Source organism: Nelusetta ayraudi, unplaced genomic scaffold (genome assembly GCF_046127955.1).
Source record: "Nelusetta ayraudi isolate G7.1 ecotype Tasmania unplaced genomic scaffold, CSIRO-AGI_Nayr_v1 ptg000169l, whole genome shotgun sequence".
Classification (NCBI taxonomy): Eukaryota; Metazoa; Chordata; class Actinopteri; order Tetraodontiformes; family Monacanthidae; genus Nelusetta; species Nelusetta ayraudi.
The window spans coordinates 599,664-626,589 of record NW_027466219.1 but is presented as its reverse complement, the minus strand read 5'-3'; the positions used below and the strand labels follow the sequence as shown (position 1 = coordinate 626,589).

Genomic DNA, 26,926 nt, shown 5'->3' with positions numbered 1-26,926 from the left:
GTGTGATGCTTACTCGTGCCTGGGGAGCTACGTCAAGGATGAGCTGGTCTCTTATGAGCTCCCTAATTCAATAGATAGTCTCATTGAGCTGGGAACATTGGTGGATTGATGTATCCAGTCCAAAAACATGCATGTGAGGTGAATTGGGAACTCTAAATTCACCATAGGTGTGTGTGGGAGAGAGGGAGCAAATGGTTGTTCTTTTTTCTTTAGTTGATACTTTTTATTTACTATTTTCAATTTAGGGAGAAAAAAGTTGACAAAGTGTTAAGGCAAAAACACACAGAGAACAAAGAAAAAAAAAAGAAAGAAAAAGGCGGGGAAGAACATGGGGGCTCCTTTAGTAATGCTACTATATTAAATGTCTCTTGTCTTCAGTCATTTCGGCTTGGGGACTCAGTTTTATACCAGCACTTTGTTATAGCATTTTTTTTTTAACAGGCTATCAACAGTATTTTACACAGATACCTGTGTTAATACAATTTTTAACTGACATTATGTTGATTTTTGTGTTATCCTCAAACTTCATACCAGAAGACAGAGGCCCATCACCAAACTCCCCTTGATTTGACTTTTTAATTGTATTTCTATTGGGCACCAAATTATCTCGTTCTCCCAGAACGGATGAGGAGGGGCCCCATGCCTACTGTACATACGCCTTGCCCCCTCAGTGCCCCGCCCCCCATTTAAAAAAAGAAAAAAAGAAAATGCAATCCGCCACTGTTTGTAGCTCACGTCTGGAGTGGGTGTGAGGGAGGGGAAAAACCGAGGGGGACTCAAAATGAAACGCATCGGCCGCTAGCTTCGCGTCTCCTCCTACCTTCTAACCCCACCATGGGAGCTCTCTTGCCGCGGGAGGCAGCTGACTCGTGACCGGGGTCGCTGTATAATGGTCCAGGGGGGAGCCGGAGAAGAAGCCCTCCGAGTCCGAACAACGACGAGGAAAGACGCAGCGAGACTGTTTTTGCGACGTCCGCGCTCACACCCCTACGACCGCCGCCGCCGCCACCACCAGCACCAGCAGCTCGCTCCCAGCTTCAAGAGTCACTACTGTTTACCCTCGTGTTTGATAGAGTTTTATTTCTTCCCCTCCTCCCTCCCTCCGCGTCCCTCTGACGCCCACGTATGTCTACGCCAACACCCGCCCCAGCAGCAGCGGCAGCACCGTGAAGGCAGCGAGCGAGCGAGGTAAGGGCAGCTCCCGGAGCTCCCGCGACACCCAGCCGAGGGAAGAGGCATCGTTGAAATGAGATGAGGCTCAGAAATGGAACGGTGGCCACCGCGATCATTTTCTTCACGTCCTTCCTCAGCCTGTCCTGGTACACAGCGTGGCAAAATGGCAAAGGTAAGGCGAAAGCTAAAAGCAGCCGGGGAGCACTCCTCCGGCTCGCCGTCAGCAGCGCGTATGTTAGAGGGGGAGAAACATCCGAGTTCTCGGCATGTCTGGGCGGCTTTTTTTTTCTGTGCGTGTACCCGGGCCTGGTTGCCAGGCTGGTGGTGGACACGGTACCCTCGGCTTGTCGCGTGACAGCAGGTTGCTGCTGCGTTTCTCGCCGGGTGCATCGCGTCTTCTGCTTTAACTCATTTCTCCCCCCCCCCGCATGCCACCATTTGTGGTCATTTGCATTCTGAACTCGTTCGACAGCTAAAGCACGCCGGTGCGGCATTTTCACAGGGGTTCCTGTTTTTCTTTACCAGCCAGTTTTAACAGCATCACATGTCTGAAGTCACCTCCCGCTCACCCAGAAATAAAACCTCTCCGAAACCCCCCCCCCCCCTTATCTCACTTCACAGCTCATTGCTAGCTCCCAACCGGTACATTGTTCTCTTCCCTTCCCAATCCAATCAGGAGTAATTCGGCTCGCCGCTATCGGTCCCGAACACAAGGCAACACAGTGTTGTGTTCATTCAGCACGACACTCACCCACTTGCCCGTGTTCCGGCAAACACGCAGGTTCACTTTCCGGGGTCAACCCGGTTGGGTCAAGGGCCTGACTTCGCGGCAGGGTGTAAATAATTGCAACTCTTACTTAAATTCCAAACCAAGGTTTCATTTTTATGATTAAAGTGAGGGTTTATCGGCGTGATGGAATGTTGTCCCTGGCTGCCCGGCCAGGGGCGCTTCCAGATTGGCTGGCAAAGGGGCACATGGATCCTTGACTTGGGCTGAGCAACGTTCTTCTCTCCATCTCTATTGGAGCGCTTTAGTAGAGATGGGGAGTAGCCAAGTACAAATACTCCCTTACTGTACTTTTGTAGATTTTTCAGTTACCTATACTCGAGTATGTCTGAAAACTTTTTTACTTTTACTCCCTACATATGCACACAAACATTGCACATTCGACTCTTTTCAAATTCTGTTCAAAGAACTTCACTTAAATGGCTCCACTTGAACTCTGCTGGTGGGTAGTTAAATATAAAACTGGATCATATTTTGGAGGGAGACTATTTGGGAGTACCTCGACTTTGAGGTCCCTGTTGAGTTTTCAGTACAGAGAAAAATAAACATGCCGCAAAATTACATTGGTTATTGTAATTAAAAGTCCAGTACAGGCTTATTGGTCATAACTTCCACTGATCACAGTTTGGTTGTGCTGCTGCTAAAATAGAAAAGAAAAGCTATAGAAAAAATAATTGGGATACTCATATAAGACCTCTGGTTAGTTCACCCCAGATTATTCAATTACAACTTTTTCATTGTTACAAATTATCATCAAATGTATTGTTTCATGAATGGCAAAAAAAACAAAAACAAAAATAAATAAATCATTTTTATTGTTTACTTGAGTATATTTCAGAACTTTTACTTTCTTACTTTTTACTCAAGCAAAGAAGTTGCGTCAGTACTTTAGACAGGTTAGACAGGTCTGTCATTCTGTAGCCACAACATTCAAGCAGACGGTGGCATTTTTTTTTTACCTTTGACTTCCCGTTACGCTGTCATCTGATGAGAGTCGAGACGCTCGGCCACAAAACAAATGACACCTCGTCCAGTGCTTCCGCCTACCTGATTGGCCTTTTGAATGGCATCATCAATCACACAGACATGCGCTGCCATGTGAGCCTTTTGCTTTTAATGTTGAACAGACTGGGTGAAATAATGTTGGTTACCAATGTTGCAAGGTGTATTGGAGCAAGATTGAGGACAGCAGACTGCTAGAACCACACTAGTGGCTAATTAATATATGGCAACTTATTCATTGGCGTTGTGGTATATTTGCAGAGTTTTTTTTTGTTGTGTGTTTTGGCTGGTTTGATATGATGTCATTTTGTTTTGCCACACATCCTAATGGATGTCTTAATGGTGCAATTGATGGAAAATGTATTGCCTTCACTTGCGGCCTTAACCTGCGCTGGACTGCTTTGGTCCTAACCCCCACACCCAGTTGTGGTTGGCTTCTCTTCTTAATGCTGCCTCGCGTGGGTGTTCAGTGTTGTACTTAGCTCCAGGCATTGAGTCATTCTAAAAATGAAGAATTTCAACCCCCCCCCCCCAACCCAACCCCAATACAAAAGCAAAACGCTTTGAGTCGCGCTGAAGACGGCGTCGTCTATTCACGAGCAGTCAGTCGGACACCGACGATGTCTTTGTGTGGGGCCGAGGGTGCAATTTGGGACGGAGACGTCATTTCAGATGGAGTTTTCTATTTTATTTTGGCCCTTCGTCTCCGTCGCGTTTCGACCGCTCGTCTTGTCTCGGTCGCTTGACTGCTGTGAATGAGCGCCCGCGCGCGTCAGTCAGCTGTTCAAACACTCTTGTGCTGAGTGACTCTCTCCATAATGTGTGCTTTAGTATCATTTTCCGCCCTACCCTGCAGTTGAGGGCTGCGTTCTGGTTTCGATGGCATTACACCCTAAATATAAAAAAAACCTGCAGGATTTATACACGTAATCATGCTGAGAGTCGAGGTAGGGATTGGATTTTGCTGCGTGATCTGAAACGCTGACATTCCTCTGTTTTAAATGTCTGATATTATTCCCACAAACATCTTTTGACTCTAGACTTCGGTGGAGCAGCCTCACGAGATTAATTATTCCAAGAAAAACAAAAGCCTCTGTCACTTAAAAAAAAAAGAAGAAGAATATTTAATGAAAAAAAATATGGATAAGATGAAGAAGGTTTTTGATAATATACCGTGACAATGTCAAGTACATTATGGCCCTGTTTTCACCTCGGGAGGTGGTTTTGGGGAAACGCATTCGTCACGGACGTGCGAACAGAATGCAAGCTCAGTCCACATTAACGACCGCCTACTCCACTCACCTCTCCCGTGTACGTATTTGGTCGGCGCCCCAACTTCCGCCGTCGTCATTATAAAGTTACAAACAAGAAGCGAAAAAAAAACATTTTTGTTAGACTCGTTTATTAGCATGCTAATAAATTTAATTCCGGATTAGCGTATTGTTAGCGGAGCACTGGTCGCAGTTTCCCACATATGTGATTAAATGTGCGACGTTGCATCCCAAATTTGATCCGAAAATAAAGTCATCACCACTCTGTCCCAACAGTCATTACTCCTCGTTCGGATCCATACGAGCTGCCGTAGAATTAAAACGAGTGACTTGATATAGTCCGCAAACAGGAAGTTGAGTCCTATATTCGCTGTCATGTAAAACTCGCCGTGGTTTTGCGCTTTACTGCCCCCAGTCGTTAAAAACGTAAATGACGCATGTTGCATTTGCATAGGTTCGGCGGGGGGGTGTGATGCGATCACAAATGGCACGCTCGAGACGCATGTTAATGGCTGAGTGCGAACAGATGCTGTGAGATCCGTTCTCGTGATCCAATCACCCAAAACAGTTACAAGTGACCAAGTGAAAACAGGGCCTATGACTTTTTGCGATCAGATCTTTACGCTGACATTTTCCAAATTGTTCAGCAAGGTAGGATCCCCTAAGGTCAAGTCCCCTTTATCTTTGTCTTACAAAATATAACTATGAACCATCACAAGCAGTCGCCTATTGTGTTACATTGTGGCAAACACCGCGTCCTCTATAACTGACACCGGTAGTGGTTGGTTTCTGCACCTCCGCCTGGCATCAGACGAGCCTTTGAAGTCTGCATTAGCGGAGAATGAAAACACTGGTGTATTAATATCTCTCCGACAACATCAACGACCTTCTGAAATGAGCCGGGCTGAATGGCGTCTGAGGATTAATTTAACAGCAGGATAAAGACTGTTTTAATTGTAATCACTGGAAAAAAAACAACAATAATCTCTTATCATTTTTTGTGAGTTTCCGCCTTTTGCTCTGACATGTTCTTCTTGTTTTGTATGTCCTTGTCATGTCCTCATGTTGGCGCAGTTTGAGAACTCACCCCCCCACCACCCTCCTCCAAAGACCAGACATAACCGCTTCCTTTTGAGTGAAACACAACTTCCTCATTCTTCCCCCCCCCTCTCCCCCCCCTCCATTCGTTCGACAGCGCTGCCTCTCTTCCATCTCCGCATCCAGACTCTCTTTATCGGCCCTGCGCCCGTTAAAGAGAGTCTGGGCGGCCAGATACTCATCCGAACGGGACGTGACGCCGTGTTTTGTCTTTTTCTTATTTGCATCTTCTGGTTGCATCCTGTGTGCGGATTTAACCCGTTGAGGGCGAGGGAGGGTCGCGTGGGAGAAGCCCGACAATAACAAAAAAAAACCCTTGAGTGGCTGGGATGCAGAGAATAAAGGCCTGAACCTGAAAGAGAAAATGAAGAGCCTGCGGTGAGCTGCGTGTTGTAGGAGACGGAACAAGAGCGCCGCCGACAAGACCCCGGGCCTCCAACACAGCGTTGAAATTCAAAATCTGCTGGAGTCCACTCGCATGCAATCTCGGCTGTGGCAAACTTATTTTTTCACTCTTGTCGTAGTTTCTGATGTGCGGTTTTTCATTCCATGTTTTCAGTTTCTAAATATTTGTCTGCCGCGCACATGTTTATTGAGCTTGTTGTCCCTCTTTCAGTCAACAAGTCGCTCTGGAGGTATCGCACACGGCGGCTGCATTTGCATGGGGCTTTGGTTTTCCGGGTTTCGAAACCCTTGTCCTGGTTTTGGGTTGTGTTGACGATACGGTGTTTACATGCACACAGAGCAACACAAATCTTCATATCCGTGTGTAAATGATAAATATTCGCACCTTGGTTTCTGTTGACGGTATTGTTCTTGGGGGGGCAGCGATGTTTTGTTTTTTCAGAGATCATGGAGAAACGAGAGGGATCTTAAACACAAACACTGTGTTGCAAATGTAGCTTATCATTTCGAGCGACTGGAGAAGAGAGCGAGGTTGCGTTCGAGGTTGCTAGACAGTCAGCCGCTGTGGCTCTTCCACTGAGAGAAAGGTCATCATCTGAGAGTTTTATGGCGCGTCTCCTTTGCAGATATGGATGGCAGCTGAAGTTTCACCGCTTACCAAGTATAAAGCTGGAGAACCGAGATGCTTTCGGAAACCCTATCACCACCGAGGTGACACAGAGAGTCCCAAGGATAAATAATATAAACAAGATGCAACACAGTCAATGAGATTCTTACTTTCCAAGGCCTCAAAAGTGCCCCTTTATAGCTTCCTCTTCCTCTGTTAAAGCCCACAGGTCCGCATCTTTATTTTTATTTATTTTTTGGTGAACGATTCCGTTCCGTCCAATCCACTAAAGCGTCTCTCAGATGGGTCAACGACGCTCAGTGAAAACAAAAGCAGGCCCCTGCAGCATTTGGCGAATTAGCGGTTGTTTTCTCCCGCTGTTGCTTCCGCTCGCGTCCTGTGTTGACTAAATTAACTCTCTTCCGCTCGCAGACTCGGTGCTCCGTCTTGGAAGAGTCGCGTCATAGAGCGGGAAGCGCCTGCAAGTTTCAGTGACCCCCGCGTCGGCGCTCGTCTTTATCGTCGGCGTTCTGTGTACACAAGGACTGCCGTGTAAACACGAGCACACAGAGCAAGCAAGCGCTTATGTAAACAGCACCATCGACCATAAAGCAAGTCACCGGATGTCAAAATCCAGATATCGTTCGAAAATGCCTAGTTTTTTTGGGGGGACGGTACTGAAAAATTTGTTCTGGAAATCAGCCATTTGTGATATCACAAAGGGCAATGCCACCTTCCCTACATTGGTAACAACAAGCCAAGCCGGATGGTCAGTCACCAGCCTGAGGTCACCTTGTTTGTGTCAACGTCATCAGTTTGAACTGGAGGAGTAAACTGAGAATTTTGATGGAGGCTGTAAACAGAAGGATAACAATGCTATATATATATTTTTTTTGCTTTTGTGAGCTCAGTCTTGCTATTTGATGTTGTGATCATTTGAGTCTGTTTCAAAGGCTTTTTTAATTCATTTTCTTTAGACCTTCATTTATTTGAATATTGAGGTCTTCTTCACTGTCATTCAGGCTGGGTGTGTTCTTGCTGTAACTGCTTTTCTTTTGTAATTGAGTCCCAATGAATGAATGACTCATAATTCAGTCGTGTCGGGAAAAAAAAAAACTCCGTCCCAAAGAGTTGAAAGTGCACGTTGCTTTGTTTTGCAAGATGTAGGAAGCGTTCAAAAGAACAGCTGTCCGGCAGTTCTGATGCGAGACAGTGCCGGCTATTGTTTGTCGACGGCCCTGCCAGATGCGAGGCCGCGGACGGGAGCTCCTTCTCCTAGCGCTAAAATCACATGTGCACTGCTCCACACCGGTCCACTCCGCAGTTGCAGAGAGAGAGAGAGGGAGAGAGAGGGAGAGAATGCAGCGAAGGTGAGCGTTTTGTCTTTCAGCAAACTACATCGCTGGGCTCAGAGAGCAGCGCCCGCCCACTCGGGGATCAACTTGCACTTTTCTTTCAAGGGAATGCTGCTCAAAATCAATACTACTACTCCGTACGTGTGCAGCACTTCTTTTTTTTTTTTGTTTCGTTTTCCTAGTTCTCCTATGATTTGTCTGTTTTTTCTTCTTCGTTGTGATGATGGATAACCTGCGGCTTTGCTTGATTTGTCTTGCTCATCTTCAAAGTTTTTTTTTTGTGCCGTTCATTTTTTTCCCATCTAAAGTTAATGTTTTAGAGTGTCTCTAAATGAGAGCACGGCCCAGTTTAGTATATTTCTGTTTCTTGCCCTGTTATTCCTGTGTTCTTTTCTTTCTTTTTTCTTTTTTAACCATCTGCCCCGCTTCAAGGAGCCCCGACTCGCTTGCTTTCTTCTGCACATAACAGCTGCACTGTGGGGAGGGCCATCCGTCCAGCAGGTGCACCACTTGAGGCCCCCCCCCACCCCCAATACATGCATAATGCATGTGGACCTGTTTTGCATGCATTTTATTCTCGTCAGTCAAGGATGGAATCTGCGGCCACACTTAATGATGAAAGACTAATCAACTTTTAAAGCTGTTACCTTTTCAGCAGAGTGTTGAAACGGCAGTGTCACGGACTTCACAGAGCATGGGTCATAATTGAAGGGTGCTGCTATTAGACAGTTGGCCACATTTGATCAGGACTGTTGGCAAAATGGAATGTCAATTTCATTAGTAGATAAAAAGAAATGTGAATTTGGAAAATCAAGCTTGTGGCCGAAAGCTTCGCATTCACCGCAAAGGCAAAGCTTGCTGGTGTGTGTGTGTGTGTGTGTGTGTGTGTGTGTTTATAATTTAGTGTTGCAGACCCCCCCCCCTTTTTTTTTTACACCCAATTTCCCACAACAATCTGTGTGGAAGCAGCTGGACTGCTGAAAAAAACAAACCCCAAAGGTTTTTAAGTGGATTGTCTGCTTTTGTTTGGTGTAGTGCAGAAATCAAACACTTTCTGTACATAGAAACAATGTGGGCAAAAATAGACCCTTTTTTTTTTAACAGTGAAATATTAAATAAAAGAACTGAAGTCCAGAAATTCTGTGTCGGAACACTTCTCACTGCTGCCTGCTAGGCCTGCGGAACAGTAATGGTATTTTCTTCGTAGACACCCAAACACGGCCAGCGATCCGTCGCCAGTGAAGTAGAACTTTGCACCGCCGAGGTTTTTTCGCACACTACAGTGTGTGCTGTTTCTCTCTCACACTGTGCAAACATAAAGCGCACGAGTCCCTCATCAGCACTTGATGGCGCAGTCAGCAACATGCATCAGCAAGATGGGGGGAGGGGGAGGTCAAGGGCACGAGGCTCCATGCTGGTTTTCAGAAGCCAACGGATTGGCTGTTGAAACTTGGCGGCGGTGGCGGCGGCCACCGCTGATGGGTTCAGGGTTCCATTCCCGAGAGGGTCTCCTCGGCGCCGGCCTAGATCTTGTTCTCTTGGTCAAGACCCGTGCGACCGTTCTCGCGTGTTTGCAACGTCGGCGACGTCTGCAGCCACGCATTTAGCCCAAAAGTCCAGATACTTCTGCAACTGGTTAACACAACCAGTAAACTAGTCCTGGCTGGTTCACATAAAAAAGTACATCACAGGTATGACCTCTACGTTGACGGCTATGAATCAGAATCACCGTCTTAAAACACTCCCAACACCTTCTCTACTGTCATTTGAGATATTTTGGTTGTGTTTTTTTTTTTTTTTCAATCGAAACCCACAAGCTGGTAGAACTTGTTTGGCAAAAATTTGTTCCGCTCAAGCTAGTCTTGCACAACCTCTTACAAGGTCCAACCCACCGTTGCTCCTTCACCGCTATAGAAAAACACAGAGATTTATGGGATGGCATTAATCTTTGTGTTTTCAGTCGGAATGTGGCACTACATCAAACTCGTAAATCCCTGGTAAAGCCGTGGGTGCGGGAGAACATACATCCAATAGAAACCGCTCCTTCCTCTTTCTGCCCTCCGTGCTCCTCTGTGGGCCTTTTGTTTCCAGACGCTGGCCAGAATTCCAGGTGTTGTTTCAAGTCGACGTGTCGGGTGTGCCGCGATCAAAGGAGCGGCGCGCAGATAGATGAAAGTCCGTCTTGGATTGAAAATGACAGCCCACCTCCCCCTTGAGATTCTGGCCAAATGACAGAACCTGCCTTGTGTGCGCGGTCAAGGGTGACAAATAAAAAATACATACACACACACACAAAAAAAAAGCCAAACTTAATGTGATGTGATGGCAAGAGTGAGCACCTTGGGAACAATAGCTGCGTTTGCATTACCCCTAGAATTGCGTAAAACCGAAATATAGCAATAAAAAACTGGTAAATGGAAACGGCTAAACTTCGAAAAAACCTCTGAAATATCGCTAAAAGGTTTTTACGCTCTCGTGAGGTAGTTTTTCAGACATGTCAATACAGAGGTTTATCACCAAAGTGTCATGGAAACCCTTTTTCGCATTTACGCGTCAGTGGACGTGACGTACGGGGTCACGTGACCAGTTCACTTCAAGTGAAAACGGCGTGTTATGTTTGGACGGTGGAGGAGATGGAATATTTTTCACATCAGTCATCATAAGGCGTGTTTTCATTGCCTCGCCTCGCCTCGCCACGGTACGGTGTTAGGGTGTTTGCACTGGCCACTACACGGTTGTAGGGGGTGCTGTCTTGGTACCTCTATCGTTGAGGGGCTGAGCGAGACGAAGCGGGTTTAGCGGTGGCGTAGCGACGAGCAGCGACTCTCCGCGAAAAACCCGACCGCCATTTCTTTTTTGCAACGGTTCTAGTTTGTGCCGTGTGTTTTTAGTTGTGAAGATGGCTGAGCGATTTTTGCCGTGGACAAACTCCGAGGTCCAATGTTTTTCTTGTGTGTTCAGCCTGGCCGCCCCGAGTCTTTCCTGTCTTTCATGTCATTTTTTTTCTTATTAAAAAGCAACCACAGACCGAGCAGCAGGTATAAAACAACCTCTACGTTGTCCATTGCTGCGCTGTTGTGTGGCGCAAAGAAATGACGCTGACGAAAACGTTGTCCCGCTCGACCGATGAAAACACAATCGTACCGACGCCTGGCGAACTGTAGCGAACTGTGGCGAGGCAATTAAAACACGCCCATAGAGAAAAATGTAACAACCATTCTTGACAGCAAACAAACGTAAACAAACAAAAGCAATTATCATAAATCTCGCGGGACAAGATAAATCTCGTAAATCTCGTTGGACGAGATTTTACGAGAATTGCGGCTTATGCCCATCACATCATTTAATGGAAGCGCCTGCAAATCGCAATTGTACTTTGTCGAAGTTTTAGAAATATTGTTTTTATTTTGCGAAAAACTGTAAAGGAAACGCAGCTAGTAGCAGGTCATAGTAATCAATCGAGGTGAACTAATCAGTTCACCTTGATTGTGTGTTTTTGATTGTGAAAAGCCAAGACAGGGAAACCCGGTCAAACGCAATCCACTGATGGCCACTGTTGTCAGTCTAGGGTCAAAGGTGAACCAAACTTTGATCCCGTGTGTCGCCGCCGCTCTTTGTTACAGAGAAGCTGATAGCGTACCAGAGAGAGTTCCATGCCTTGAAAGAGCGCCTCCGCGTGGCCGAGCACAGGACGCTGCAGCGCTCGTCCGAGCTCAACACCATCCTCGAGCAGTTCAGGCGCGCCATCGCAGAGACCAACAGCAGCAAAGATGCCCTCACCAACTTCTCAGGTAACGCCAGGGAGGACATGAGCTCTTATGAGCTTGGATGCATCGTACAACATATTGTCGCGTCGTTAGCATATATTTTATATTTCTGTCCCACCATGCTGCCGCCACTGCACAAGTCAAGGCAATTCCTTGTCGACTGTCCCTTTCCCTTTGTGCCTCCTCCCCAGACGAGACGCAGAAACTGCTGAAGGAGCTCGCGAACAGGAAACCTCTCCAGGTGCCAAACATCTACCACCACCTGCCTCACCTTCTCAACAATGAGGGCAGCTTGCAACCCGCTGTGCAGGTCGGCCTGGGCCGCACAGGGGGTGAGAGTCACTTTCTATTCTAAAATAGCCCTATTTTCCTTTGTGTGTATATGTGGTTGTGTGGTTTTTTTTTTTTTTTTTTTTCATAGATTACGCGTAACACTTCCACACAGACGCAGTAAATCCTCCAGAGAGCCTCCTTACGCAAGAGAGCGAGTCAAGTCTTGACAAGTTCACCGCCGCTGGCGGGTCGGCAACAAGTTTTTCCTCAGCTCAGGGTCTGAACAACACCCAGGCATCACTCTCATTCCGTTGAGATGATGCTAGCTTTAGTTCCGGGTGCGGATCCAGACATGTCAGTGGTATCATAATTCCCACCAATAACATCCTTGTCGTGCAAAACACGTTGCAGGCCTTTAGATGCTTCCACGTTAGGGGTCTGAGCAGAGCAGAAATGCCAAGGGTTCCACATTTAATGCAAATGTTTTCTCTCCGTGATATATGTCAGTGAACTCACCACAGTCCGCTCAGTTTTCGATGACCTCACCGTGACGTCACAAAGGTTCCAGCAGGAAGGTATTCTGAAGCATTTTCAAAGAAAACTAGGAAGAAAAAAAATTCAAAACTTGGGAGAATAAATTGTTCAGTGCTGCTCCAACAGACTGTAGGATTAAACAAAAACGAGGACCGGGGTTTATGATGTGCCTTTAGGTCATAGGTGTCAAACTCGGGCCCGCGGGTTCAATTATATTTGGCCTGCGAGGCAATACAAAATCACTACTAGAGCTGGCCAGCCGGTATTATACAGCACTTGTGCTGCTAATACTAAAAATCCCAGAATGCTCTGCTCAATCCGGACAGGATGTTCATTGAAGGATATATTATTATTACTTAATTGGCTTATTGTTGTTACCTTATTTTGAAATGTATTGGGAAAAACGTTTCTTTTTAAATTTAATTGGATTTTGCATGTGTGCAACACTAAGTTATTTATTGGATAGTTACAAGCTTTGCTTGTTCCATATTCAGGCTGAAGCAAAACTTGTTTGCTTCCTCATAAAAAGGTTCACTGTTATATCTTGTGGAGGATTTTTTTTTGTTGTTGCAATAAATATCAATGTTGGCCCGCGACAATGTCCAAGGTTGAAATTTTGGCCCGCTGTGTGTTTTAAGTTTGACACCTCTGCTTTCGGTGGTAATATGTAATAAGAGTGAGGCCACACTGGTAGTTTTCATGACACAGCTGACACTGTGACGCACACAGAAGTCCTACTTTGCTTCTTAAAAGCCAGCCTGTCATTACCAACTGCGTTGCCCTCTTTCCTCATTCTGGAACTTTTTAACTTTGTTACACATAAGTGAAGGCATCCTTTCTTTCCTCCTTCCCGTCAAACCATAGAGGCAGCTGCGTGTATCATGTGACCTGGGCTGTATCAACATCTCTCTAAGAGGATTTCTTATCTTGGCACTGCCACAATGATAAGTGCAGTGACTTAGCGGCGCAATTCTTATTTGGGGTGGGGGGTGGTGCTGACAGAAACGCTACTGCATTCCGAGTAACAATGACCGAGGGGAGGGGCTGAGGCTGCAGACCAATTAGAGGACGGGAACGTGGTGAAAGAAAATAGTAGCTTCTTTTCCCGCAAGACTGAAGCCTCTTTTGCCTGAGGAGTGCACGTTATTCCCAGCGGAGCAAAGCAAGGAAAGCAGCCAGTAACAGCAGCCTCTCCAAATCCACTGCAAGTTTCTGTAGCAGGTTTTATTTTTACCCCTCCCCTTCCCCCCCGACGGGGTTTTTCGTTTTTGGCCTTCCTTCACAGTCTTGCCGATAAAGCAGCAGGACGCATCCAAAATGCCTGAGGTCCAGGGAAAGACGCTCGCATTGATTCCCCCCCTCTCTCCTCTGTCTGACTACTCACTCTTGGATGCTCAAAGGAGGCGCCCGCGTTTTGTCAAACCGCGGGCTCCCATTGGCTCGCTGCAGCGCAACTCTGAAGGAAAAGAGAAAGAAAATGGGACATGGATCTGTTATTTTTTTCTTAGCTGCAGGCGATGACGCTTGTTAAAACAGCTGAGCTTTGCATAGTAACAGTGGGCGCAGTGCAGATGTCTGGCGGTGGGGTAGTGACCAGAAGCCCTGCACGTTGTGTTATTACGAAAACCCAAGACCTGATCATTTCAGAGGTGTTTGTCCCGCAGGGTGCCACTCGCACCTGTGACCTCTTCCTCAGCACCCTCAGGCTGCGAAGCTAACACGGAACTACTTTATTATTATTATTATTTTTTTTTTAAAGCTGATGAAACTCGATTTGAAATGAGCACCAGCAACTTGAGACAAACAAGGGCAACCTTCTGAATCGCACACTTCTGTGCAAAACTTCTCAGAGAAGTTGGCCAAAGTTCAGTGCATTATTTATCGTATTGGCCTCGGCGGGCCAGGGATGGTTAGCTGCTCCTGAAGCTACAGTGACTCAAATAAATCAGGCAGTCACATTGTCTGTGGTGCGTGATTGGTAATGTGTGTCATCTTTGCTCTCTGTTTTTTTTTTTTTTTTTTTTTTTTTTTTCAGAATAAAGCCAAACTGAGTCATGGATACAGTGGAAGTAGTGAAAAAGAAGAAGTGGTTAAAAAAAAAAAAGTCGCTTTCTTTATATTCAAAGCGGCAGTGAGCGATCTGAGATGATGGCCGTGCATCAAGTGGAATATTGAAAGTGTTTTATTTGGAATGAAGCCAAGATTGAGATTAGCTCAATTAAGCAAAAAAAAAAAAAAAATGCAAGGATATAAATACACATATATCTTTAGAAGTAGTAGTTTTATTTATGTACAGTCTGACGTTTTCTACTGATTTGGCTTTATTTTCTTAAATGAAATCATAGACACATAGATATACGCACACACACAAACACAAATATACATATTTGTGTTTATGTATATGTGTATATCATATGAATATTATGTTTTTACAAGTTTGATTGGCGACTAAAGGTGTGATCCAGTTCTGTCATTGCCTTCCTTCGGGAACGTCAGCAGCGGACAGGCGCACGTGCCGTCCTCTCAAATCAACTATCAGGGGACATTTTGCTGAATACCGTCAACACGGCCGCTCGTCAGCTCCGCACGCCAACTCTGGTTCCGTTAAAGGACGTTGCAGAGGAGGAAGGGACGGAGTGGCGGACACTTCTCCTTTTTGTTTGACGGAGTAGGGATGCTGGGGGGAGAGTGGAGGGAGGGTGGGGTTGCTGTTAGCGAGCATGCGGTCCATCACCGCAGTCGCCCGGCATTATCACTCACTCCCTGTCTGCTGCCACCCGCCCGTCTCCTCTCCTTCCTCCCACGTTCCCCTTTCATCCTCGACCTACTTTCCTCGGCGGCAGCGGTGGGTGTCGCTACACGGGCGCGGAGCTCGGGGTGAGAAGCACAATATAACTAAACTGGGACAGATTCTCCACGCTGCACACACATCACTGCGGCGGATCGCCGCCTTTTGTCGAGGGCCTCAGCGCTGTGCTTGTGCTACTAGCTATTTTGTGTGTGTGTGTGTGTGTGTGTGTGTCGGCTTTGCTTTGTGGCGCAGTTTGGGGCCTCTTGAGCCCCCACAGCAGCACAGAGGGACATGCATACACCAGCACCAGCACCAGCAGATGCACACGTGGTCTATCTTTATACTCTGAGATCTTTGCTGTCCCTGTTGCTTGTGTTGCTCACTTCATCTAAAAACTTCATCTTCACTTAAAGGGTCCAATGTGCAACATTTAAATGGCTCCACTGCCATGAAAAAGATCAAGTCACTATAAAACAAAAAAATGTATTATATGTATATATACGTTTTCATTTGCTAGCAATAAGCATGTAGAATTCCATAGAGCGAGCGCCCACTTGTGTTTGCTTTGTAGTCCAGAGTATGGATCTGCTCAGTGGGTCATGGGGCTATGTTTTTTTTTTTTTTTTTTTCACAGCTGGGCTGAGCTCTGCTCTCTCACCCCCTCGCCGCGTCCTCTCCCACAGAAAGAAGCCGTCCTGTTTCGTAGCGTGCGGAAAGAGGCGATTGAACCTCGACTGCAGGACTCATTTTTTTTTCTTCAGCAGCTCAGGTCGGCGGTCGGACGATTCAGCGAATCTCTCTCTCTCTCTCCACGCCGACAGAAAGGACTGCCTGTTCAGCAGCAGCCACTCCAGGCCTGACACACAAGGAGCAATAAGGAGAAGACAATGGGCCCTTTTCTGGCTGCTGCTATCTGCTCACTTCATCAGCCGCTCTGCAGCTTAGCGCCGTTACTCTTGACCTCGGCTGCATCCCATCACCATCATCAGCTCCCTTTGGGCGATGAATAGACGTCTCTGCCGATTTGAATGGCAGAATTGATTTGATTCTGTGTTTTTTTTTCTTGAATTCTTTGTTTGTTTTGGCTTGAATGGTTTTGCTGTGCTTGTATGTCACTCATATGATTCTAGCTCATGTTTAATTGTACAAGTACAGACTGGCTAAAGGGATACTTAAGCCACGTTCAGACTGCCAGCCATAATCCGATTTTCAGTCCATCCAGATTGAAACCGGATGGCTCTTTTGTAGTCTGAACAGACAAATCACGTGAAATCCGATTTTTGCAAAACGGATTGAAACCGCCTTAGGGAGGTAGTTTCAAATCACATTTAGATTTGAAACTATCTTACGTCACTCTATGCGACGTCAGACCCAATGGAGCAGACGGAAGCAGTAGAAAACAGCAGTTCCTGGACAGAGGAGGAAACTCATTGGCTCATCAGTGTGTGGGGTGATGACTCCATTCATGCCCAGCTCCGGGGCATGTATCGCAACAAGTGCCGCTGTCGCAATGATATGACGTCATACGCTACACGCGCTGGACGACGCCTCCTCTCCGACGTTGTTGCTACAGCAACCTGTCAGATGGGTCAATAAAAATCAGATTTGAGAAGGAATCTGATTTGAATCGGATGCGCCTGCAGTCTGAACGCAGCCTTGGAGGAAGATGGGGCGTGACAGCCAAATTTGATGTGGCTGTGTCTTGAGGGATCCCGATGAACCTGCAAGTGGTCCCATGTCTCTAGGACAAAGTTGACTTTTGACCCCATAAACTTGCATGGCATTAGGGTTAGCGATAAGGCTGGAATTAGGGTTAGGGTTACTGCTGGAATTAGGGTTAGGGTTTCGGGGTTCCTCATGGGCTAGAAGCCCCAAATTTGACGTGGCTGTGTCTTGAGGGATACCGATGAACCTGCAAGTGGTCCCATGTCTCTAGGACAAAGTTGACTTTTGACCCCATAGACTTGCATGGCATTAGAGTTAGCGATAAGGCTGGAATTATGGTTAGGGTTAGGGTTACTGCTGGAATTAGGGTTAGGATTTCAGGGTTCCTCATGGGCTAGAAGCCCCAAATTTGACGTGGCTGTGTCTTGAGGGATCCCGATGAACCTGTAAGTGGCGCCATGTCGCTAGGAAAAAGTTGACTGTGCAGTGGTTATCAAACTTTCTCTGTCACGCCCCACCTTGGAGGAAGAAAATGTTTCATTTTTGTTAATTGTTCCTCCGTGGAAAAAGTTCCGACGTGAAAACATTAGTTCCCCCGGGCGCGCCGTCTCCCTCCCGCCCGGTGTTTCGCGCCCCCCCAGACGCGCCACCCACTTTGAGAAACACTGCTGTAGAACTTGCAAATTTGCCAAAGATGTTGAACCATCCCTTTAATAATTGCCAGCTATGGTTGACAATTGAGGTCACATAGTTTGTAGCAAGGCGAGCAGATACTTCTAGCCAGTTGGAGAATGTGTTGATGGCGAAACCACGGTTTGAATTCGGGAAGTGAAATGGTTCCGTTCCAGTTTATTTTTACACTCCCAAGATGGGAGGGTGCCTCACTGATAATGATGAATGACACAAAACGATGCGTCCTTCCTGTACAGAATGAGTCCCACACAGGAAGTTCGCCCTAAGCCGCCCTGTTTCACTCTGCCACCAGATTCTCGAGAAATCGAACTGTCAGAACAGTCAGCCATTTCTCCGCGTGACTAAAGTGAAAGCGGCCGCCGGTCCCTTCCCGTAAGCGCGTCTGAGCCCTTCACATAGGCCGTTATTAAAAGATGCATTTCTCTAATTGCCTGCGACACTCGGGTGGAAGCACAGAAGAAACCACCTCCGCCATAAATGCCTCCCGCAGGCCATCTGTCAGTTTGGCGAAAAAACATTTTACGGCTTTAGCGGTTTCGCAGTGATGCACTTAGTTTTATCTAATAATCAGAGATCAGGGTGGTGGTGGTGATGAGGTTTCAGCCCTGTTGGCCAGATATTGACGTTTGTCGGTCTCATGTCACCCTCGCCCTCCCTCTCAGTTACCATGGTTATGGGGATCCCCACGGTGAAGAGGAAGGTGAAGTCCTATCTGTCTGAGACGCTGCGCTCCCTCATAGACAAGCTCTCGCCGGAGGAGAAGCTCGACTGCGTCATCATCGTCTTCGTCGGGGAGGTGAGCTTCCTCCACGGTCAGGTTTGTCACGCACAGTGGCGCGCAATGCTGACGTGTTGACTTGTCCCCCCTCCGTCCGCAGACTGACGTGGACTACGTGCACAGCGTGGTGGCCGTTCTGGAGAAGGAGTGAGTCGCTTTAACCCGCCTGGAAGGATTTGTTTTGTTTTTTTATTTGATTTATTTATTTCGAACATGTAAAGAAGGAAAGAGAATAAAAGGAAACAAAACCAAAACACACAAAATAAAAACAACAACAAAAAAAACAAAAACACAGCAAGGTAAGAATAAATAAGCAAACACCAGTGAAATACACAAGAGAATAATGTTGCTCATGTTCGAAAAGGGGTAGGAAGAAGTATAAACTTGTATATACCTACCCCTAGACAAACTTATGAACTAAATTAAATACAAGGTCAAAGAAACTAGCAGGCAGCAGGAAGAGAGAAAAAAAGAAGGACACAGATAACAGAAAACAACTCTAGAAGGTCTCAATAATTATAATATAGTGCAAGAATTCTTCTGTATCAACACTGGAACAATAATATAAGTATATATACATGTGTAGTAATAATAATAACAATAATCAGTTTACAATATTATTAGGATGGCGAGGGTGCGTTGTTGTGACGTCGCTCTCTCACTCACTCGGGTGAACTCGCTCTCGTCCAGGTTCTCCACCGAGCTGAGCTCAGGGCTGCTGGAGGTGATCTCACCGCCGGCCGCCTATTACCCCGACCTCGCCAACCTCAAGGAGACTTTCGGAGACTCGCGGGAGAGAGTCAAGTAAGCCACTCGCACACTCAAAAAAACGTGTGCTTTGTTGTGTTGTTTGGTGTCATTATGGAGAATCCCAAAAGCCCTGTAAGAGTTAACGGTCCCACAATGTGCAACATCCCCATCAGCAGCGTCCTTTCATAATCAATTGTGTCTCTGTCCCGTCGGAGAACTCGTCTGCAACGAGTCCACCCCTGGCAGCCCTTTTGCCCCTCGTGACATCACAAACCGGCTGATCCGCTTCTATATATATATATATATATAATATGCTACCCTTTAAATGCACTGGAGCTATTTTGAGGACTGCAGGAGAGAAAAAAAGGTGTAAGGATGAGTCAGGGGGAAAGCGGTGAGGGTGGGAGCGAGAAGGAGGAGGAGGAGGGGGAAGGGGAGTAAGAGGGAGCTTTTAGGTAGGCAGCCCGGGTACTTAGTATTCCACAGGCATTTCTCAAAGTCGCATCAAGGTCATCGGCACCGGTGCCCCCTCCCTCTGTCTCTCGGTGGAGCGCTCCCTCCCATAATCCCCTGCAGTTGTCTTTATGGCTGTCTGACTGCGGGCTCCATTAGAAATCTGTTTGTGTTGCACTTTCTGTCAACCGCTTACAGTACACACTTTCAGATCGCTGCTTTTTCTTTTTCGCTGCCCCAGGGCAGTAAATATACAGCGTGTGCACAGATGCCCCCGGTGGCTGATCCGATCAGTCCACGTCCTGTTCAGCGTTTTTTTTTTTTTTTTTGGGACGAGAGGACGTGAGAGGAGAAAAGATCTCATGCAAAACACCAGAAGCATAAACTGGAGTCCAAAATGCAACTGAATTTAGCTTCCAATTCCGTATGTGGGATGATTTGAGTGTGTGTGTGTTGAAATCTGTGCAGTTTGACTCACCCTCCTTGTTGAAAGCCACCGTGAGCAGCCCCTGAGTGAAGCTGCAACAAGGGCAGATCAGGCAGAACCAACATTTAGTGTGACAGCGCTGCTTTATAAATTATTCAAATGGAGCTCCCGCTGGTGTCCCGGCGAACACTTGACTTGCACCGCTTTGCTGTTCGCTGTTGTAAAAAATGTAGGCGGCTTGACTATGTTTTTTCGTTTCTTTTTCGGCTGTTCAGATGGAGGACCAAGCAGAACCTGGACTATTCCTTCCTCATGATGTACGCTGTGAGCAAAGGGGTTTATTACGTCCAGGTACGTCTGTGGAAGAAGAAAGCATCCGTCGGGGGTCTAACTGCCTGCACCGGTGTTTTTCTTTTCCCGCCGGAACCAGTTTCACTCATTCTGAGCCTGATCCCTCACGGCCACGTGCAAGTCTCATCTCTCGTCTTGGCAAGAGCCGGTGTTCCAATTCGGCTGCGCTTAAGTCGTGCAGATGCAAATTGCAGGCCTTTGACACGCTAACACCAAAGACTCGGCGCAAACTTTCCACTGCTCAGTTCTCACCCTGTCTGTCCGCCTCAGAGAGCGTTGTTGAAAATGTACCAACACCTTCTCTCTCTTACATGTGGCCTCATCTCTCTCTCCGCAGCTGGAGGACGACATCGTGGCCAAGCCCAACTACTTTGCCACCATGAAGAACTTTGCTCTGCAGCTCTCCTCTGAGGACTGGATGATCCTGGAGTTCTCTCAGCTGGGCTTCATCGGTACGATCCATTAAGCCGCTGATCAATACTCAAAGAGTCTTCTCCCGACGATGCCGGATCAGCACCGTCAGCTGATTGGAATAACTTGAGCGGCTAAATGGCCTCTCTGAGGTGGTGGTTAAGGACTTTTGTCTTAACGCTGAATTCAAATATTGACCTAAATTATTAAATATGAACGTGGTGGATGGAAATTTGCGTTAGCATTTTTTTTTTTTTTTTGTCAGGTGGTGAAGGACTACAGTTATTTCATATTAGATATATTTCAGAGTTTTGTTTTTCTGTGTAGGCGTTTGAGTTTTATCTGCTCATTTAAAATAAAAAAAGATGCACACACACACACACACACACACACACACGTACATGGCTCCATTGCCGTGATATGTGTGCGTGGGCGTGTGTGTGTGTTTTATAACCCAAAAACATGGAAAAGGGAGAAAAAAAAAGGAGATCACTGGTTGGTTGTCGATTGATATGCTATGTTCTCGTTCCCTCAGGGAAGATGTTCCAAGCTCCAGACTTGAACCTCATTGTGGAGTTCATCTTCATGTTCTACAAGGAGAAGCCCATCGACTGGCTGCTGGACCACATTCTCTGGGTCAAAGTGTGCAATCCTGAGAAAGACGCGGTACGTTTGAATCGCTATCAATCACCCGCTGAACAAAGAGTGACTCACCAATTCATTCCTTTCGGCCACTCCCTCCTCCCCTCACCCCCTCTTTTTTTTTTGTTTTCTTTTTAAAGAAACACTGCGAGCGGCAGAAGTCCAGCCTGCGCGTGCGCTTCCGACCGTCCCTCTTCCAGCACGTGGGACTTCATTCTTCGCTCGCCGGCAAGATCCAAAAGCTCACAGTGAGTCCCACGCCTCTCGGCAGCCATCTATTTTCGGCGACTGCACAAGCTACTTCCTGCACAGACCCATTTGTCTCGGCTCTGCATCCTGCAGGACAAGGACTTCCTGAAGCCGCTGCTGCACAAGATGCACGTCAACCCGCCAGCTGAGGTTTCCACTTCAATGAAGGTGAGGAGTCGGCGAGGCGCATAAAAAAAATGCAGCGCTTTTTATTTTGAGGGTAGATTGGAGATGACAAAATACAGACAATGCAATATATATTCTGCTGTTTTACTTTTATCGCACAGGTTTACCAGGGCCACACTCTGGAGAAGACCTACCTGGGAGAGGACTTCTTCTGGGCCATCACCCCCACCGCAGGAGACTACATCCTCTTCAAATTCGACCGGCCAGTCAGCATAGAGAGGCACGTCATCGGCGCGAGGAGGAGGCTGCATCTGTCTTTTTTTTTTCTTCTTTTTTTTTTCTTTTTGCGAGGAAGGGATTTAGTGACCATATAAGGGCAGGATAACTTAATCAGCGCTTTTACATAAATCTGCATCTCCCACGCGTGCGCGCGCCTCCCGTGTGCCAGTGTGCATTTGTGGCTCTGAGGATCAGGGTGAGATAATGAGGGTTTAAAATAAGCACTCTCGGGCCGCCCTCCCACTTTCCCAAGGGGAGCCGCCGCCGCCGCCGCCGCAGCGGCAGAGGCTAGCGGGAGTTGGAGAGCGCGCAGAGAGAGAGCGAGAGAGTGGCGGCCTTGGATGAGAGCCGACCTGAAAAGGATGTTCGCGTTCAGCCATGCGGAGATTTAATCGAGTACAGCGAGACGTGGTTGTGTGGAAGCCGAAAATTATTTTTACCGATTTGATGTTTGCAAATTTAAGCAGCTCGTGTCAGTGAAACTGCAACTCGCGGGGCGTCAAAATGTTATTTTCCTGCCACGGGAGATCAGTTATTGCGGTTGTGCGCGTTTTAGTAATCTGCAGCGCCAACGTTTCGATTTAATAATTGCACGTATTTGCTGTTAAACAACAGTGAAACGAGTGCGGTGTCACTGGAGGTTTATTATCCGACCTGCGTGCCAGACAAAGAACTCTCAGGTTGGCAGTGGGCAGAAAAAGGAGCCGTTTGTGCTCCGCTCTCTGACTCTGAAGTGTTCCGTCGGCCGCTGAATGACATCCATTACACCGTCGGAGACACTGGTGCCAGACTGATTAGCTGATTATCTCGTCAGCAGTGGGTCAGTAGGAGCAACTTCCACTTTATCACGGCAGCGTCGCCGCTCGCCTCTGGCCAGGATTCCTCCTCTGTCTCCGGGAGTCCGTCACTGGAGACCTCCTGTTTTTTATGATGCAACCAACACTAAAACACACACACACACACACACACACACACACACACACACACACACACACACACACACACACACAAACAGGCTAGTCATGCTGCTGGCAAGAACCAGATGTTGAAAAATCACTTTCAAGTGTAGACACTGTGGCTCCTTTTGGAATTAAAAATGACTCTTGATGCCGTAGCAGGATTGTAACTGTTTGCTTACCGAAACTGAAAATCTAATTTGACTGTTCTTTTTTTGGACATTGTTTACAAGTGAAACTAACCTTTAAAATAAATACAATGTTTTTGTTTTTTTCCATCTGCCAGGTTTTTGTTTCGCAGCGGCAACCAGGAGCACCCAGGGGACAAGATCGGAAACACCACAGTGGAAATACTGCCAGTCACGGTAGACACACACACACACACACACACACACACACACACACACACACACACACACACACATGAACTTGTGTTCTACATCTGCGGTGTGATGTGCAAATGGATTTGGTTAGGTTTCAGTGAGTGGTGGAAGCATATTGACTATTGAGGGAAATGCTCAATGACTGACTTGCTTGTCAGGCCACAGGCGATGCGCTGTGATGCGCTGCGATATTGTGATTACACACACACGCACACACGGCCGCTGCTGGTACATGAGCGTGTAACGTCCTTTTTTTTTTGCGTTGAACCTTAAGGGCCCTGCAGTGCAGACCAAAGAGAAGTACAAGCGGACAGAAGACCGATTTTACAGGATTGGTGAGTGGATCGAGCCGCCTCGTGCTGCGCAAGTTACGCAACAAGTTGAAGAATGACGCTGGCCGTCGCAGCCGTCTCCCTTCAATTTCTCATGGAAAACTGCGATCCTCCTGCGAGGATCTCGTCATATTTTTTAAAATTAGCTTCCCATAACTTTATTTTTTCATTTCCTATTCCCCTCGTTGAGCTGATTTGCTGGAAAATGTAATGAACGCCACATGCGGAGGCTCGATTAGATTTGGGTTCTTCTCATAAGACGCTGAATGTTGCCATTATTCGCCCGAGCACTGCTCTGGTAGTCATTGCACGGGCAACAAAGTACGCTCCTGATCCCTCCCTGTGTGTGTGTGTGTGTGTGTGTGTGTGAACGCTCAGGTCATTTCGAGAAGGGTGTGGCTGAAGGGGCCGTGGACCCCTCCTTCAACCCGGTGATGGCGCTCCGGCTCTCGGTGCTCAAAGACTCGGCCGTGTGGGCCATTCTCAGCGAAGTGAGTGCACCGGAACGGATCGGCCCATTCTTGCCTCCCCGGTCACATGATCGTTTCCGCTAACCAGTGTCACGCGATGCTTTGCTTCCTCCCTGCAGATACACATAAAGAGGATAGCTGGCTGAGTTGGCTGGAGGGAGGGGAGCGGGGGGGGGCGCACATGATTCATGCCTCTCCCCCCCCCCCCCGCCACCATCCCCCAAGGGGACCAAAATCTCCTAGACTGCTAACGTAGGGCCTCTGGCACCTAGCAACCGACAGTGAAGTCAATAGCACCCACTAGAGTTGCTCGCCCGAGCTCGCCCGAGGAACGCCGCCTCTTTCTCCCCGCTGCTCCTAACGTTTATCACTCTGCTCCTCATCTGTCCATTCCCCCAAACCCTCTCTCTCTCCCCCTTCAGTCTCTCCGCGCTCTCCTTCACTCTTGTGCTCTTAATTCATTGGTGAGAATGTGAATACTACTGTTTTAAAAAAAAAAAAAGATCAACGGCGATCGCGCGGGAAGTCCAATTCCTGGCTCCTGCCTCGGTCTCTCAAAGTGACTGTTTCGTTCAGCGGCTTTGACCATCACCATAAAACGTCTGGATGAATGATCGAGCGACAACCAGCCTCACGTCTGTGGAGAACCGGTCCCCTGGTGTAGATGCTGCCAAATCCTCCTATTACTCAATGCTGCCACCTGTTGGGCGGGCTGAGGCCCTGCACTTGTCACTAACGCCTCAGCTGAGCCCACGAAGATCAAGAATGTTGTCGTCACTGATGGCCAAATGCTCTTGGTTCTCTACAGAGGTGACTTAGCTCTCGGCCCACGCTAGCCCAAACGAAAGAACCCCCTCCTCCACAGTGTTGTCAGTGGCTCTCAGATACTCCACCTGTCCTGAAACATTGCCTCAGGACATAAACAACGATTCAGTGGTTACTAGACCAATCCATCCAGAAAACTAGTACCCGTCTATCTCACCTCTAGTACGACAGGATATGTACGACCTCAGAGTCCGTTTCTAGGAAGAAAAAAAAACAAAACCCAATCAGACATTGCCTTGGCGTGATTTTCCCGAAGGAATATGTTGTTACATTGATCTATTGCTACAGCTATGACGATCTATGAAGGTGACTTAATTTATTTGAAATAAATCTTTAATTTGTACAAGAGGTAAAATATATTTTTATTCTATTAAGAGATGTTTATGGTAGTTCAGAGTCTGTTTTATTTGTGCATTGTTATTTTTGTTTTCTTGTCGTTTGTTTCTATCTTTTTGCATTTTGGTTGCGTCGCTGGAGTTGCATACTTCTTTTGCCAGCGCGGAAAGTATCTCGGATCAATCTGGAAACCTTTTTACTCTGAGCTAATGGTCACAGCCAAACCTTTTCCGATTCATCTACGTGAAAAATGAGTGGAGAATGCAGAATTACAGAACGGTTCGGTTTCAGTATTCTGAGGTTAGAATTGGAAAATGTGCCTTATGTCCGGGTCAGAATAACATAATTCAAATCTGTTCCCTCTCACCTTTCCTGCAGATTAATTCCTGTTTGGATTTGAAGTATATCTTGTGTTATGTTGTGTTGAAGTTGGCAAGATAATTAGGCCACAGGTTGTTGCACCAGTACCATCAGAGAGGACGTGATTTGCACTGTTTGTTCACTTTTTTTTATTTTTTTTATGTTGTTGCCACCTCACTCTTCATCGTTGGGCCGGAAGTTCCCGTCATTCCCATTACTGGGAGCTCAGTCCACACATACGGAATTTGTTTTGTTTCATCAAGTACTTGTTCTGTGATTGGACAAAATACTTACTACTGATCATTCAGAATGCACCTTTTGTTGATTTGATGATATGCTGAAGGCTGTGTAGTTCTTTCACTGACTGTAAATACATAAAATAGCAATGGCCATTATCTCTGTTTCCCTCCCTCACAACACTCTTTTGCTTCACTCAATAGTTCATTGAAATTCACTTGACATGTTTTGTATCCGTGTGGCCAACGTTTGTGAGTAAAAACTATTTTCGAGTGAAACTTGATCCATTTTACATTGCAGTGGTATAATGACTAGCTTAGTAAAGTGCCTTTTGGTGAAACTGTTACAAAAACAAGGTGGTTTAATCATGCCAGTTTACAAGCATGGTCATTTGTAAATGCATAGACAGCCTCTTTGAGTCGTTCATCAAATATCCATGCTAGAACTGGTAAAAGTGGCTTGATCTCAGCCTCATCATCCAATCATCTTCATCTGATGGGAGGATGGTGATGCTGCAATGTGTTATTCCACAACAGATACTGCTAATAATAGGATTGGCTTCTCTCCCTTCTCCTGCATCCATGTTAAACCGATGGCTAGATGCATGAAAACAGCATGAACGGTCTTGTGGCCATGTCTAAAGTGGGCAGGAGACATCACAGAGAAACCTCTCCTTCAAAACCATGCACCCCATTGTTTCATGTGCCTTCATCATGTGTATGCCTGTCTCTGATACTGACATCATTTTACATGGACATCTTTGAAATAAATGAGAAACATTGTGCAAAGTCATGGCCATTTTTTTCCCTTCATTTTTTTTTTTTAAATTTCTTTCTCACTCACGTCATCCGTATCTGCTGTGACAGGGCAGATTTGAGAACACATGATGTGAAGACAGATTTAAAACCATGGTGAGTGAAATTATTTCTTTTTTGCACTTTAATGTCATTGAGTAATAGGACAAATTAAAAGGGAGCATAAAATAAATACTTACTAAATACACAGGCCAACACAGTAGTGCAGCGGTTAGCGCCCCGTAGCAAAAAGGTGGGTTCAATGTGAGTGCAGGAAAAATGGGTATAGAAAATGAATCAATATCTGTTTAGCTAAAGGGATGTAGCTTGCTTTTCTTTTTTTTGG

At 46.7% G+C, this 26,926-nt stretch overlaps 1 protein-coding gene across 3 annotated transcripts; it reads left to right on the top strand.

The window, feature by feature from the left end:
- Positions 1 to 745: 745 nt before the first annotated feature.
- Positions 746 to 26,578, top strand: mgat4a (alpha-1,3-mannosyl-glycoprotein 4-beta-N-acetylglucosaminyltransferase A). Of its 3 annotated transcripts, XM_076014647.1 has the most exons (17): positions 746 to 1,345; positions 11,322 to 11,489; positions 11,657 to 11,797; positions 11,911 to 11,958; positions 18,084 to 18,217; positions 18,300 to 18,346; positions 18,890 to 19,003; positions 20,105 to 20,180; positions 20,518 to 20,632; positions 21,127 to 21,257; positions 21,374 to 21,481; positions 21,576 to 21,650; positions 21,770 to 21,888; positions 23,130 to 23,208; positions 23,501 to 23,561; positions 23,937 to 24,049; positions 24,148 to 26,578. In XM_076014647.1, exons 1-17 carry the CDS (start codon positions 1,252 to 1,254, stop codon positions 24,172 to 24,174), a joined length of 1,650 nt encoding a protein of 549 aa, XP_075870762.1. In that variant the 5' UTR covers positions 746 to 1,251; the 3' UTR covers positions 24,175 to 26,578. The 3 variants fall into 3 exon arrangements, with proteins under 3 accessions (XP_075870762.1, XP_075870763.1, XP_075870764.1); XM_076014648.1 differs by lacking the exon at positions 11,911 to 11,958 and having other exon boundaries at positions 748 to 1,345; XM_076014649.1 differs by lacking the exons at positions 746 to 1,345; positions 11,322 to 11,489 and having other exon boundaries at positions 11,673 to 11,797; positions 11,887 to 11,958.
- Positions 26,579 to 26,926: the final 348 nt, after the last annotated feature.

Coding starts and splice junctions, on each gene's coding strand:
- mgat4a (XM_076014647.1), top strand. CDS start 1,252: ATGAGGCTCAGAAATGGAACGGTGGCCACCGCGATCATTTTCTTCACG. Junction 20,633..21,126: donor CTCTCAGCTGGGCTTCATCG/GTACGATCCATT, acceptor TCGTTCCCTCAG/GGAAGATGTTCCAAGCTCCA. Junction 23,209..23,500: donor TGGAAATACTGCCAGTCACG/GTAGACACACAC, acceptor TTGAACCTTAAG/GGCCCTGCAGTGCAGACCAA.